General features: G+C 55.6%; 1 protein-coding gene across 1 annotated transcript in view; it reads right to left on the bottom strand.

The window, feature by feature from the left end:
• The window catches only part of Neurl1b (neuralized E3 ubiquitin protein ligase 1B), a 32,048-nt gene extending 17,130 nt beyond the window's left edge, over positions 1–14,918 (bottom strand). Inside the window, exon 1 of the mRNA XM_050135405.1 lies at positions 14,751–14,918. Within this exon, the coding sequence (XP_049991362.1) occupies positions 14,751–14,781 (31 nt within the window). The 5' untranslated portion in view covers positions 14,782–14,918. The remainder of the gene's footprint in view (positions 1–14,750) is intronic.
• Positions 14,919–15,804: the final 886 nt, after the last annotated feature.

Raw genomic sequence — 15,804 nt, 5'->3', positions numbered from 1 at the left:
TGTAGCAGGAATGGACTCGGGGGGCAGGGCTTCAATCACACCAGCCCATCAAAGTCCTGGTCAAATCAGGTCCTCGATAAAGGCTAGCTGCTGCCTGCCAGCCTAGACGTCGCCTTCCTCCAGGCAGTAGCTTCTCCAGGGGCCCATATGCAGATAGGGACATGGGCCAACAGAGAGACTACAAGCCCTAAACTCAGATCGGTCAGGGTCAGGGTATAACTCCCTTCTGTGGACTCTACCAGGTGATCCCAGTGCAGCCACAGGAGTGTCAGGGCCACTGTTGCCTCAGGTTGGTCAGGCACGCCTTCCAGGTCTGGGCTGCAGCAAGAACCCATCCTTTTCCACACACCCTACAGCCAGACTCTGCTGTTCTGCCTGCCCACAGTGGTCCCTCCTTCCCCGTATCACATCCAGTTACTAGGGTGACTGCACTCAAATCCAGAAGCTGGGGTGCAACTCTGGTGGTTAGCCAAGACAGACCTTTCTGCTTGGGACAGGCTTTTACTTACAAACTGGGCAGTCACCCGCATCCAGCACACACCCCAGGGCCGCTTACTCTGCAGTGCCTGTCCTCCACCCTCCCTCCCATTCTCACAATAAAGCAACAAGGTCCTGGCGGGAGGGCTGCAGGGAGTGCTCCTAGGAGGCTCTGGAGAGCGCCGGGAGAGTGCCAGGCAGTGTTCCGTCCACAGCTCACTCAGACTTGTCTTCACCCGCTCATACTCTCTGTGACCCCACAGAGTGACTGGCATCTCTCCACTGTCACAGCTGAATTCACTCCAGCAAGGAGCATATGAAGGCCAGCACATGCCCCAGCACCCAGGGTGGCAGTGGGTGGCAGCCATGTCCACAGAGATGGGTCATGAAAGGTCAGAGGGAAGTGCTGTGGGCAGAGCAGGGAGTTGGTTGCTGAGGGGGAAGCAGAGGACCGCAGTAGTGGTGGCTCAGAGTGCCAAGGCCGGGCAGTTGCTGGGTGAAGGGTTGGTATGTGTGCTGTCCATGTCCTGGGACTCAGCTGGACGGTCCTAAAGGCCAAGGCAGGAGGCTCAGACCAGATGACATAACCCAAGCTGAGAAGGGGCTATGCAGAGGTTTCCAACAGACCAGCCCTTTCGCCAGCCAATACTGCCTGCAGAGAAGGGGTGGCTTTGAGGAGGCAGCCATCTTTGGAACCGATGTGCTAACAATCAATCAGAGACCTATAGAGTTTAGAGGATGAAATCCAAGCAAGCGGGATCCCCAGTTTGAGCACTCGCACGCGCAGCCTTGTGCAGGTCAATGAACACGGGTTACGGCTTCCTAAAGACCAAGGTCCCCTGCATCTGCCGCGTTCTCCAGGAAGCATTAACAGGACCACAGATCAAAGCCTCCAGAGCATCCAAATGTACTGTGACCTTGGGTGACTTCTCTCCTGCTCCCCTCTAGGCACCAGTCCTATCTCTTCATCCTGTGTCCTTGTCAAACATCCTTGGAGCCTCCGCAGGTGTTTTCAGAGCCCAGTCGGATGATATGTGCAGGCAGGGGTAGCAGACAGATGGGGAGATCCAGCCTCTACAACTTTAGGGTAAGTTCCCCGCAGACGACACCACCGTGCTTGCGGAGAACACTCTAGGCCCTGGTGGACATATTTGTTTAATTTTGATTACACAACTCAACTTCCTTCAGGGAATGGGGGATAAGCACTCCATCCCCTCCGATCCCCAGGCCAGAGACTCGATGAGAGGCAAAGACAACCAGCGTGGTTGTGGGTAGGATGGATGTGTTCTTGACACAATGTGGAGACACAAGAAAGGCCAACCGGTGTCCTGATGGGCCTCCCGCACCTGCCTTGCTGGGCCTGGGGACACCAGGACTGGAGCTAGCGCGAGAGTCAAGGCTCTAAGCATGTCAGCAGGAAAATGAACTCAGTCACTTCAGCAGGGGCAATCAACAGCAGAAAATAGGAGGAAAGATGAATCCTGCCAGTCCCAGACCCACTGCACTGTTCGTCTCTGTGCTGGTCCCCTGGCAAGCCGCAGTCCCCCACTCCACACGCCCCACAATGGAGGTGTCTCAGCACGACGGCAGCTGGCTTTTAAGATGAATCCGCACCTTACTGTCCCCACTTCCAGTAGATAAGCAGGCTCCGGGTGGCCATCACCCACAGGGCACACCTCAGTGCTCAGGTTCGAGCCCCAGATAGCAGACTCCTTCTTTACAGCGGCCAGGGTCACTCAACACCTTTACTAAGGGTCTGCTGGCATGCAGCCCATCCTGCCCCGGGTTCCTGGCACTTCCCCGTGAACCGTCCTGTCACAGCTGCTGAGCTGCAGCTGCAAACTGCACAGGTCTCAGCTGCTGCCACCAGGACCAGATTCAGACAAGAGCACTTGGCAAGGATGAGGCTCCCAAATCCAGGGACACCAGGGACAAACCCATGTCCCTTCCTCCCCCACACAGCCAAGGTCCCTGGTTAGTGAGGCCCGTCTAGGAACTGTGAGACCCAGTCAGGGAGATTCCTGGGAGGTGGAACAGAACGGACCTCTGAAGTCATCCATGTAGCTGACACCAGGGACAGTCTCTGCCTGAACCTCATAGCCAGTAGCTCTGGCCCTGCCTAGGGTGTGGGTCAGAGGAACAACACCTGACACAAAATCATGCATCTTCAAGGCTAGGGTGGGCAGACTGGGCATCTCCACTACCCAGGCCTGGGCAAGCCTATGACCGCTCCTTGGGCGGTTTCTGCGGTGGCTCTGGGTTCAGCCTGTGCCTTGTCGCTAATCTGCCTGAGGGCCCTTGAGCAAACCCCTTTGCTTCTGACAGATGTGGCTCTGTCACCTGCAGATGGCGGTGACCTTGGATCTCTACCTTGAGGTGGCTGGCAGGGCTGATGAGAACACACACATATGGCTTCTAACGTTCTGGTACGTGGTAGGAAGGTCCTAAACAGTCACGCCCTCCATCAAAGTGTGACCAGCGGTCAAGCCTCACCTCCAACTAGGTGTGGATGTGGAAGTAACTCCAGAGAGCACGGGCTTGCAGCCATACAGACCCAGCTCAAACCAGGCTGTGTCTGCTGTGTGACCTTAAGCTCCGTGATTGACATCTCTGAGCTTCAAGCCGACCTACAAGGCTAGTGGCCGTTATGTCTACCTTCTAAGGTTGTCTCGAGGATGGCACGGGCTCAGTGGGTAGCTGTGAAAAACTTGGTCCTTTTTAAAATTAGTGGATGAGGGACAGAGTTTCTCCCAGAGGGGCCCATGGCTTTGTCCAGGAAATGCTACCCCAGACTCTTACCTCCTCTCTTGTCCACAGACAGAGGCCTTTTCTTAAGCAGCTGTCCTGTGTCAGGCACAGGTGTGCTGTGTCAATCATCCCAATCCTCATGCCACCGAGTCTTTGATCTATGATGAGGAAACAGTGCCCACTGCCACAGGCATGGTGAGCATTTTTCTCAGTGTTGGTAGTGACAGCATTCTGGTTCCAACCAGAAGCAGGGCACCACCTTTAACAAGAGCGTGCTCTTGGCTGGGAATCCCTGCTGAGCTCCTGAGCTGTGCTGGACACAGACCTTCATGCTGGGGCTTTAGCTGGAAAGACCCCAGCAGTCCGTTTTCACTACCTTCTGTTTCCATTGGGGAGGAGAAGTTAGGCTGTGAGGACAGGCTCAGGGCTCTGCTCCCACTTGGCCCTCTGCAGGCTGAAACACTTGGGTAAGGGTATGGCAGAGTCACAGGCTGAGAGCAATGAAGAGCGTATGACCTTCTCTCCCCAGAAACATACCCGCGCCCCATGCACAGAACCTGACATTCAACTTCAGAGGTTTCCTGGACCCTTGGATCATCAATCCTTAGATTGCAGACCTTGAGGGAGAAATATCTGGTTCAAGAAATACTTGCTCACAGTCAAAATGCAAACCAGCGCTGCAAACGGCACAAAACAACACGGGGTGAGCGCGTGGGTAGGTGTGTGTAGGGCAGGCTTTAGAGATAAGAAAAACAAGGTTTCCCGCCATACCGAAAGGGCAAGGACTTGGCTGTCCTTGGCAGCAGACGGAACCTTTCCATTGGTGGGTTTGAAGTAGCCAGAAAAAGACAAACCGGCCCTGGCTCCCCTGCCAAACACAGCAACAGGCGCGTAAGGGACTTTGTTCTTGGCCTCAGAGGCCTGGCTGGCCAGCACCCTGTGTGGAAGAGGGCCAGCCCGCGCTGGAAACCGCCACTGGCCCTTTGCTGAGAAAACAACTGTCAACAGTCAACAGCTGTGGGGAGCTGGGGGTCTCTCCAGGCAACCGGGGAGAAAGTCTTGTCTGTTCTCTAGTGACTGTTCGGTGTAGCAGCCCTCTCTGCTGCGCTGGCTCGGATGGGAGCCCAGGCAGAGTGTCAGCTCACTGTCCCTCCAACTGCACGGGCCCTTCGGCCAGGTTGCTTCTTGATGAAAGGGCCCAGGAAACTCCAGTCTCACAGGCGCCAGCTTCAGGGTTAGGGCCTCAGTGCTGTGAGGGCCAGAGGGAATGTCCCTCATTCCTTCCCCAGTATGTCACTTCCTCCTCCATCTGACAGCTCCGGAGCGTCTCTGTGCCAGCGCCTGTGTGGGTTGTGGGGTCCATGTCCCAGTGAATCACACACGGGACTCCCCTGCCATCTCTTTCCCCTCAGGAGATCGGATTAGAGCTGAAAGCAGCAGGAAGGACACACAGACAAAACGCACAGGGAAGTTGGAAAGAGCCACTTCGCAGACAGAAGGGACAGGGGAAATGTGTTCGGGTTGGGGGAAGGGCACCAGGGAAGGTCTAGAGGGGAGAATAAGCAGTCTGCACTGGGAACCTTCCAGAATCACAGAGTGGACAGGAGCAGGAGGATGCGGAGGGGGTCAAGGGCTGCATCACAAAGGGTCTTAAAGGCCAGGCAAATCGGGTCTTCCAGAAAGCTTCAGGGTGCTGAAGAGTTTGAGGCTGGACCACGCCCCCACTGGATCTACCTCTCTGCAGAATGAGGTTCAAACTGTGAACCTTCCTTTCTTCCCTGCCTGTCAAAATGGCCCAGTAGGACAGGCCATGAGAAAGGCAGCCAAAATTTTGAACATCCTGTCTAACTGCCACACACTCCTGCCTGGTCCAGCCCCCCACCCCCACCCCCACTCCCAGTGGCGCTTCTCCAGGCAGCCCTGGCAGTACTCACTGATTAGCTGGCTAGAGTTTTCTCTTTCTCTCTCTCTCTCTCTCTCTCTCTCTCTCTCTCTCTCTCTCTCTCCCTCCCTCCCTCTCTCTCTCTCTTTCTCACTCTCTCTCTTTTGCCTTTCTGACAGCCATTACCCCAACATGGGTGGTGCCCCAAGCAGAGGCATTGTAACACCCTGCCAGGTGAGCACCTGCAGGTCCTTCTAAGAGTTGGGTGCTTGTGGCCACAGACGCCCTCACCACCTTGCAGGGTGGAAACGGAGCAGGGAGTGGAACAGGTTCTCCATCAAGGCTGCCCCTCTCCCTAGACTCACACCACGCAACATGCTCACCCCAGGTCTCCCTAACATCCCAACCTGCAAGGAGAAGGCTGCAGATGGAAGCAAGGCCATTGTGAAGCTTGGCACAGATAAGGGATTCTGGCTGGGGCAGCGGGGTGGCAGTGAGAGCCATCAATCAGCCGGTTCACAGCCTCAAAAAAGGTCACAGTTTGGCGGAACTTGGGATGAACAAAGGCAAAGTTTCTAAAAAGGGAAAGCGGTGACTGTGGGGGAGGGGAGTTCCTAAGGGCCTGCAACCCTAAGGTGGGGGGAGAACCAGAGGGGAGCTTGCTGGTAGGCAGATCCTGGAACTGAGACCTAGCGCCTGCCCCTGAGATAGAGGTGGCTGAAGAGCAGGGGCTTGGAGAGGCGAGGAAAGTGCCCAGGGCCAGCAGGCTGAGATGGACTGACAGTGAGGCTCTGGGCAATCAGCTAAAGCTGGGGTCAAGATGCCGTGACTGCGGGAGGGGGTGTGCTTGGTTTTGCTCCCCAGGCTGGATCTTCCAGTGCCTCACAGGCTGCTGAGGACAGCCTGCTTCCCTACAAGGCCATGACCCGAGCTGGCCCTGTCCAAGTCTCCTTCCTACTGGGTACTGGCTCCCTGTGGCCACTGTATAGTTCGAAGCCCATTTCCAGAGATGGAGAGGGGCTGGCCATGGCCAGGGCACAGGTAAACCACACCTCAGTGAAAGCCCACGCTTGTTTCCATGGAACAGGACATGAGATGTTGGGTGTGACAGGGCAACTTGGTCTCATTCCCTCATCAGCAATTTCGGGAGTGCAGATTCTTCGTGTCCAAGAATAAAGGACACTTGTGGAGTCCTACTGTGTGCAGGGCTCTGACTCCCACCTGGTATTCATTTCCGAACCTTGAAAAGGAGGGTGGTGGTGTCATTTTTCTCACCCTAAAGATAACGGGAGGATGGAGGCTCAGAGTGGGCAACCGTCTTGCCTGAGGACACACAGACAGAGGTCTGAACTCAGTACTGCCTCTAAGACCAGGGCTCTTTCAAACACCTCTCCTGGGTTCTAGTCAAAGTCCAGTTGTGACTGCTCGGAGACCCTGGGCCAGGCTCCAGGCCTCAGTGGCCCATTCTGACAAGTGGGAGACAGGGCAACGTGATGCAGAGCTTCCTGGTTCTTAGAACAAAGCCCCTGCCGTCCAGGATGCAATCCTACGACACAACCCAGACACATGGAAATTCCACTCTGCCATCTCCTGCCCTTGAACACCAAGAACCTTGTGGGAAAGGAAGCTCTCTTGAGGCCCAAGGAGCCTGCGGGCTACAATGGAAAGTTACTGAGCCCAGCTTTGGAGGCACAAGGTGGAAGTGTGCCTACCCATCTCATAAATCCATCATCCTGGGGGGCCAAGGGGAGAAAGGCAAATGCCCAAGGGCCATACTGTGGTATAAACTGGGTGGTGCCGGGGGTGTAAACAAAATACCCCGGGCACTCGGCCAGCCCACAGCCAGATGCCCCCGCCCTTCCACTTCCCTAAATGGCTTACTCATTAAAAAGCTTTCCCCACCAGTGGGAGGCCAGGCCTGAGGTAGGGTATCACTAGGCCAGTGGAGTCCCTGTGAGAAGAAGGAATGAGGAAGGATTAGGGAGCTTGGCAGCTGTCCTGGGTGCAGGTTCCAGGACAGGCTCACAAACACAGTGACCACTGAGCTGAACTAGAGGCTGGCTGTATTAGCTACAGCAGGTAGCTTCCCATCACCTCAGTGTCCAGATCTGTAAAATAGGTCTAACTCCTGTAGACTATTAGGGGGGCACAGGTTCATGGCTGGGAGGGCCACAGAAGGCATCCCTAACTCACCAATTTCTTGAGAGTAAACTATCCTCCCAGGATCTGTGTGACAGATGACTAGGCCAAGCCACTCAGGTGACAAGCACTCCCTCACCTTTGCCCTGGGGGCCCTGTCATGAGGAAGTCTTCTGGCACTAAAATCTGTCTTTCTGGACACAGTGGACCTCTGCCCACGCTGCTCCGCCCATCGTGTCTGAAAACAGACCACAGGTCTGGGAGGCCCCAAGCTGCCAACGGCCACACTTCCAATAGGATGGTACAGGCCTCCCAGCTGTGCTTTCCATACCCGACTGACTTTGGCAAGGGCTGGAGATATGTACATCAGACCTGGGGGATTCTCAGGCAGGTTCCCTGAGGTGAACCCACAGGTCACTTGGAGCAAGCCCAACCCACCTTTCCTGCAGCAGGGTGAGGGTGGGATGGATATCTGATGATTCAGGACAACCAAAGAACGCTGATCTTAACTTGCAGTGGGCGCCCTCCTCTGCCCCTCTCGGTACTTGTTTCTCAGCAGTTATATTGAGCTAACCGCAGCAGCTACTGGGGCCTGAGCTGAGGGTTAAACAAGTGTACTGGCTTAGAATAGTGTTTGGCACCAGCAGGCTGTGGGGCACACGCTAGCAGTTCTGATTACTCTGTGTCTGTCTCCTTCAAGAGCACCTGATTCCGGCTCAGCATGGAACAGCTCGCTGGCTAGAGGATTCACAATTCTCAGAAGCCAGATGAGCACTCTCCTGGTCCAGAATTTGGCACACCTGAATAGAAGTATCGTCACCTCAATGTGCCAGGAAGGGGTTGAGGCTTGGAATGTCATGCTACTTGGCTGGCCGAAGGGCAGGTGGGCCACAGATTCAGGTAGACAATCGAGGACCCTGGCCGGTGTGGGGACAGGCTGCTCTTACCTGGTAGCCAGCCTCTCAACAAATGTGGGCCTATGGTGTCCGCCATCACCTGGGTGTTCGGGTTCCACTGGGCAGGCACATGCACCTTCAAAGAGACTGGTGCAGAGCCACGCCCACCTCTGTAGATGCAGAGCCAAGGGTGCTGGGAGGGGATATTTTTTAACCATAGATAACTTCAGATGACAGAAAAGGCGTGTCCCAGGATGCTTAGGATGAGGACAAGGGTCAGCCACTTGATGAGGCAAAGGTTCCTGAGGGCAGGCCTGGGGTTGGGTGGATCACCTGCCACTTCTCAGCCACCTGACCCAGGGCAGGTCTCATTACTGCTCTGAGTTTCTTTCCTCATCTTGCCCCTTACCCTCTGCTTCAAACACTGCCACTGCCAGCCTCTCGCCTTCTATTTTACACCCTCAAAGCACAGCACTAAATACAGATACGGGGTACAGAGCCGCCTCGTTCCACCATGGAGGATTAAATAGCCTGACCCTGACCCTGCTGGAAAGCTAGCGAGCAGATTGCACCCCGTCTGCAAACCTCGCCTGCCGTCACAAGACTTCCTGTCCCCAGCTAGTACTAGCTCCCAGAACTCTGCAGCTCGGCTCCCATCTTGTCCTTGCACCCGGGGTCTTTGACCTTGAGGTGCCCTGCCTTCACCAGCTGTTCCCTCTTTCCCAACAAAGCCTCTTTTTCCTTGGATAGAGTGTGCTTTCTCCAGGAAATGCTCCTGCATCTTCTGTGGGTCTCCTCTGTCACCATCGCTGTGGTGACTTTGCTGGTTTCTACCATGAAAACCCAACTCCTTAAGACCAGGCTATGGTCCTTGTCCTAACCGAGTGTGCCAGCTTTCTCTCCCAAAGGCTGGTAGTCTGGGAAGCACTGGAGAACCCGAGGGTTGAAGGGAGTCCTCCAATCCAGTCCTGGGTATGAGACGGAGGGTCACCTGGCCAGCCACATGCCAGCCAGTTTTTACAGGCCCCAGGAGCAAGACTGGGAACGCCCTTCCCCAATGACAACCACAATCATGGTGTTCTTTCTTGTTTACCTCTCCCAGCACACTACTCGGGTCACCCCGCCAGCCTGGGAGCTGTGTCCCTTCCATTCCTGTTCCCTGCTGAGGATCTGGGGCACAGTGGGGCCTTATTCTAAGATCTGGGCTCCGGCCTTGTCTCCCATTCTGCCAAGCGGCCTCTGTCAACACAGACTGTGTCCATCAGAGAGTTAGGTTTGACCTGTCACATGGACATGAGCATGAACCTAGCAGGTGGTTGGGATTTAGGAAGCAGAGGCAGGAGGGCTGCTGAGTTCAAGGCTAGTCTAGACCATATACAGTGAATCGCTATCTCAAAAGAATCTGCTTGGACTGTAGAGATGGCTCTGTGGTTAAGAGTCCACACTACTCTTGCAGAGGACCAGTGTTTGGTTCCTAGGACCCATAATGGGTGGCTTATTAAGTCTGTATAACTTCAGCTCCAAGGGATCTGAAAGTCCTTTTGGCCTCTGCAGGCACTGCACACATGTAGCGCGCGCGCACACACACACACACACACACACACACACACACACTTTAGGGCTGGAAAGACTTTTCAACATTTAAGAGCACTTGCCGCTCTCCTAGAGGGCCTGAACTTGGTTCCCAGCACCCACATCAGATGGGTTACAACCGCAGTCATTCCAATTCCAGGGAATCTCACATCTCTGGCCTCCGAGGACAGCTGCATTCATGTGCTCTATCTCATACACATGCAACTATGTAATTAAAATAATAAGACATATCTTGAAAAAATAATCCTTTTGCCAGAAAGGGCGGCGCACGCCTTTAATCCCAGCACGTGCAAAGCAGAGGTAGGCGATCTCTGTGAATTCGAGGGCCAGCCTGGTCTACAAGAGCCAGTTTCAGGACAGCTAGGGCTGTTACACAGAGAAACCCTGCCTCGAAAACCACCACCACCACCACCACCACCACCACCACCACCACCAATAATCCTTTTATAACGAGTGCAAGTCAGTACCTTTTCTATGCTGTATCATTAAAGAGCATTTAGTAGTTGGTGCTAACCCACAGTGGACAGGTGCTTTGGTGGCCCAGCTCGGTTTGGGGATAGGGTAGCAGTAAGCTGGTTGTACGCCATGGGAACATGCAGACCTTCTGGCTGTGGCATTCAAGATTGTACCCCATGCCTGGAACATGACAGGTGTTGGTGGCCACAGAGTAACCAAACCACACAAAGCCACGCAAGACCCTAAGGGCAAGCAGATACTCAGCCGGACTTCCTTTCCGATGTAACCTCTTCCAGGAAGCCGGCTTGAGCACACACGGTGGGGGAGGGGGGAGAATGAAGCAGAAGTCTACCTGTTCCGTCCAGACCACAGACTTCTCTACCATTCGCTCACACAAGCCAGACCCATAGCCCAGCGCACAGCACCCTTACAGGACCTCACCAAGGGGCCTTGCCCAGCCCGCCTGGACATTAGTCGGCAGCATGCAGGTCTCAGGAACATCGAAGGAGCTGCCGTGGCTCTGAGGGGCTCAGCTCCACTACAAAAGAAATTCTAATAACTTTTGAGGGGGTATACATGGCCAAGGGGACAAAGGAAACGCAGCTCCGAACTTCAGCTGGGAGAAGGCAGGGGGTGTGAAGAGAAGGGCCACCATCACTTGTTGGCTGGCTACTGCATAGTGAACAAGACTGTTACCTTCCTAGAGCTTGAAAAAGCCATGGTTCAGGAATACCAGTGGCTGCTTGTTCAGGGAACATCATCTCAGTGACCAGACAGGGGGCTAGGCAGCAGAGGGCCAAGCAGCTACAGGTTTTCTTTGTCTAAGAGGGTCTTGCTGGGGTGCACTTGGTCCAAGATGGTCTTGTCTAGGAGGATGGGAACAGGAGCTCTGTGGGAAGGATCATCTAAGGCAGGTAGGAGTACATCCCTTCTAGACTTAGCATCTGCAAGCTATGTGGTAGGTTAAGACGCCTGTCTTTCTCTTGTCTGTCTGTCTCTCTCACTCCTATAGCAGTGAGTGACTGCCCTTGACCTCCCTTTTTCTTTTTTTTCAATATTTATTTACTTATTATGTATACAATATTCTGTCTGTGTGTATATGTCTGTAGGCCAGAAGAGGGCACCAGACCTTATTACAGATGGTAGTGAGCCACCATGTGGTTGCTGGGAATTGAATTCAGGACCTTTGGAAGAGCAGGCAATGCTCTTAACCACTGAGCCATCTCTCCAGCCCCTGCCCTTGACCTCTCTGAGCCTTCATCTGTTGCCTGTGAAAGATGGCCCTTGGGAGCACACACAGTGAAGGTCTGCCCAGCCTGCCCGTGGTGGCCCAGATAGACTCAGCATACCTCCTAGCTAAAACTCCCAGACAGCTGGCCATTGAGCAGACTCTGAAAGCTGTTGGCTTGGCCAAGCATTGGCTATCTTAATGACTAAACCAAGTTAATAGTTTGAATTCAGCATCTCCTCCAACCAGTGCTGGGTGAACCCCAGAGGTGCACAGGGAAAGGTGCACCTAGAATGCGCTGGTTAGGAGAAAGGAGAGAACTCTTCCTCTTACCCTTCCCATCCTGGAAAGCTGATCTCCCCCGTTTCCACCTGCTATATGCTTATTCTCCCCTTATAAAGCCCAGGGAAGGCCAGCTAACTGACGAATACTACCGTATGGCATTAGGAACCTGATGGATCTCAGTCTGCTAAGGCCCAGCTTGGTTGAAGCCTGTGTGAGCTGGACTCACCCAGTCCTATGTCCTCTAAATTGCAGGGAGCTGATACCTTACATTGCAGGATGGAGATGCATCTGGAAAGGAGGGTGAAGCACACAGTAGGACCTTAGCAGATGCAAGGTCTCCTGCTGACCTGTGCTCACTCCTGGTCTAGGGTATACATCGGAATATGTTGGCGCAGTTTGAGAGAGCTGCCAAGGGGGGTCCCACCACCAAAGGGCACCTCCCTTCCTTTGGCATTTCCTTATTGTGCCCTGTAGCAAGTCATGTGCAAGGTGGAATACCCAATAAATGTTATCTAAACCACGGGGGCACTTAGTAAGTGTTATCTAGGCCTGGGTTGAAGGGATAATGCCCGTCAGGAAGAACTGAAGACTTTGGAGCTAAACAAACCTGGGTTTCAATTCTGGCGCTGTCAACTAGAGGAGCACTGTAGACAAAGAGACATCATTTGACCTCTCTGAGCCTCGATTTCTCACCCATTAAATGGGAGTGATAATCCTGCTGTGCAGGGTTGCTGGGAGAATTAAACCCATTCGTTCACTCGCTAACCAGCCCAGCCTCTGCTCCAGAAACTCGAAGTAAAGCAGCGATTAAAGGTACACACCTGGTGTCACAAGATGACATACTCCCAGGAGAACCATAAAGCAAAAAAGGGGGAGAGGGCTGGGAGAAATGACAATGCCTAGAACCATTCTAGAGCAAGGGCCTGAGGCAAGGGAAGGGGGGTGTCACATGGAAATAAGACTGAGACCTGCCAGGCCACCTGATGGGAGTGTAGCCGCCTTGAGCAGTGTGTTGGTGTGTGACTGCAGCCACACATGTAGGGAGCCTGGCACGGAATCCAGGTGCTCAGCAAATGCCAGCTCCTTATTTCCAGTGCTGTGGAATGAGCCCCACGCACGTGTCCCTTGCCTGAGAAGGAAAGCACCGCTTCCTCGGGGCAAGCCCGAGCCAAGCGTTCCTTCAGCCAAAGATGCAGGCTCCGTTTGTGCTCCAGCACTCGGTTCTGAGCCTGCGCCAGTCACTGGGCTCTGAGATGGGACAAGCCAGGGAGGGGTACAAGACGATCAAGGGCCTTGTCCTCACGGAACCCCACACAGAGTCACGGCAAGAAGCAGTGACAGAGCAGCCCAGTCCTATGAACAAGCAGTCTTGGAAGCAGAGAGCGTAGCTGCAGAAGGGTTCCTGCAAAATACGTCCACGGAGCTTGACGGTGAGCCACTGTGTGGCCAAGCAAGAGCGTTTCAGGTGTGAGGGGCTGGGTACAGAGGTGCAAGAAGCCAATGGCAGGTAGACTGGAGAAAATACACAGCCCTTGGCATCTGCTATCTTCCCTCACTTGGTCCCTCCGACACTAGGGGGCTCCCACACTTACATACAGCACGGTATGACCTGCCTTGACCTGAGCCCCCAGTCTGGGGCTCACCCACAGCACCAGGCCCCAGAGGAACCGACGCAGTACCAGTCTCGAGCAATAGGTGATCACCTGGTAAGACTTGCCTGTCCCTTCCCGTACTCCAAGTGTGACCCACAGGTGGCAGAATGGCTTTTACAAAACCGACTAGATTAACACAGACATTCTGGATTAAGAAGCTGAGTAGAGAGCAGCGGAGTGGTGTCTCCCTCCCGTGGACTTGTGTGCCGTCGCTGATGGCACCTTGGGTCCGTGGGGATGGGGGGGGGCTGGGTCTCCCCATTCTAGCAGTAGCCATGTGCACAAGAAGCAGCTGCACTCTAGTACAGACCCAGGTTCTAATGCACCTCTGGAGCTGACCAGTCTGGGACCTGGCTGACAGGAGGAACCATCCAGAGAAAGCTGCTCAGGGCTTACTAGTAGAAGGGGCTGTCTCCCTCCTCAACAGCCCTTAGACCCCAGGCTGGCCCTATGCAGACAATCCTTTCCAGAGGAGGGGACAACTCTTTTCTGATAGCTGCTGGAGGAAGGCCTGTGGGGGTGTCAGCTGGGCTGCCCTGAATCTGACCTACAGCCAACCTGCTGCTTCTCTGAGCTACCCGTCACCAAACACACACACTCAGCCTATGCCCCTAAATTTGCCCCAGGTTTATACCCAAATACTTCCGACGACTTGAGGCGGTGGGGGTAGGTGGGTGGCAGACGGCTGACAGGGCCCTTATAGTCTCCCACCACTGCCTGGTATCGGGTCATTTCTCATGTTCTGAGCTTCAACTTCTTCATGTGTAAAATCGGGGTGCCCTTCTTTACGAGGACGCTTCTTTGCAGACAGGCAGTGGCCCAGAGCCTTGGCGAGCTGACCTGTTCTACCATCACTAGGTATTTTCAGCGAGGCGTGGTGTCCCCAGCCTCCGCAGCCCGCCCCACGCCCCTCGCCCACCGCCTTTCTCCAGTCTGTGAAATTCTAGGGCTCCTTTGACTAGGGGGCGATGCGCTCCGCAGCAGTGGCTCAGATGGGGCTGGAGAACCCCCAGCTGAGCGGACACCCGAGCTGGGCGCAGCCGGGCGCGCGTGGGAACGCCGCCAAGAAGTAGCACGTGTGGTGGGGGCGCCTGCGGGTTGCGCGCGGGGACCCGGGACACCCGCGACCCGCACGACCCCCTGGAGGCTCCGGCCGGGGGAAGCCCCGATGTCCCCCGGCTTGCTCCTCAGCGACCTCGGGCTGGAACAAAGGCGCGGGGCGCACGGCCAAGGCCAGGAGAACCAGGCGGGGTCTGCACGGCCTGTCTGGGGTGCGGCTCCGGGCATCAGGCTCAGGCAGCCAGACTCCCGCGTGCACCCGGGGCTCCGAGGCTGGGGCTGCCCGGGGAAGACCGAGCGCTCCGCGCCACCTCGGGGCGCGGCTTTGCGCGTACCTGGCAGGGTCCGGTGCACCGTGTTGCCCATCGCTGCTCCGAGAGTCCCGGCGCGGAGCTAGCTGGGCGGGCCGGGGGCCGAGGCCGGGCTGCGGGGCATTGCCGCTGTACGGGCGTCCGGCGGGCGGCAGATGGGCGGCGCGGGCGGCGGCGAGAGGAGGCGGAGCCACCGGCCCGGGCGCGCCCGCCCCGCCCCCGCGCCCGCCGCCAACCGTGCCGGGGCGGGGCCGCCGCCACCGCCGCGTCTTTTGAAAGTTTGCACCGGCAGGGCGTGGGAGAGGCGGGGCTGGCCTCCGGTCCTTGCCGTTCCCGCGCGGATTGCGCGGGTTCTTTCTGCCCCTCGGGAGGGGCTGCCGGGCGCTGGGCCATTCTGGGCGGTGCGCCGACTTCAGAGGTGATGGTCACACGGGCAGGTCGCGCAGGACAGTGTCAAGGACTCCATGGCAGTCCAGCCAGGGTGACCTGTGGAGCCTGGGAACTTCTCCATTCTCTGGGCCACATACCTAGGAGAGACTTCGGTGGCGTGCAAGGATAGGGCGGGGTGTTGACTCAGTCATTGGCTCACTATTCCCCCCCCCCCCCGCCTTCATTAAAATACTGGCTACAGCCTGTGTACCAGGCCCTGTGCTGAGCCCCAAGATACAGTCTCTGCTCTTAAGGAAGGGACAGTAGGGGTTGAGATAGGAAAAATTAGCCATCAAGATCACACAATGATCAAAGCCAGCAACAACACGGACGGTGTTAGGTAGCATTGGTTGGAGGTTTGGGGGAGAATGGGGTTGTGTGAGAGGTGGGCAATGTATGGGGGGGAGGCAAACATTTTCGTGAATTAGCCCACCTCATAGGTTTTTTTTCTCAGAACCTTTCAGCCTTGGCTACTCTCTTACACCGAAGTTAGCTAGCCTGTGCCTCTCTGGTCCAGACTCCTAGGCTGGAACACCAAGGTGGGGAAGATGTAACTGTGTGAGGAGACCCAGTCCCTAACCTTTGCTCTAGTTTCCACTATGCTGTGTATTCCTAGCGCCGCCGTCAAAGCAGGGTTATCGTCTCCACG

Source organism: Alexandromys fortis, unplaced genomic scaffold (genome assembly GCF_014885135.2).
Source record: "Alexandromys fortis isolate MF-2015 unplaced genomic scaffold, M_Fortis_MF-2015_v1.1 scaffold_29, whole genome shotgun sequence".
NCBI classification, from domain to species: Eukaryota; Metazoa; Chordata; class Mammalia; order Rodentia; family Cricetidae; genus Alexandromys; species Alexandromys fortis.
This window is presented reverse-complemented; position numbering and strand designations above follow the sequence as displayed.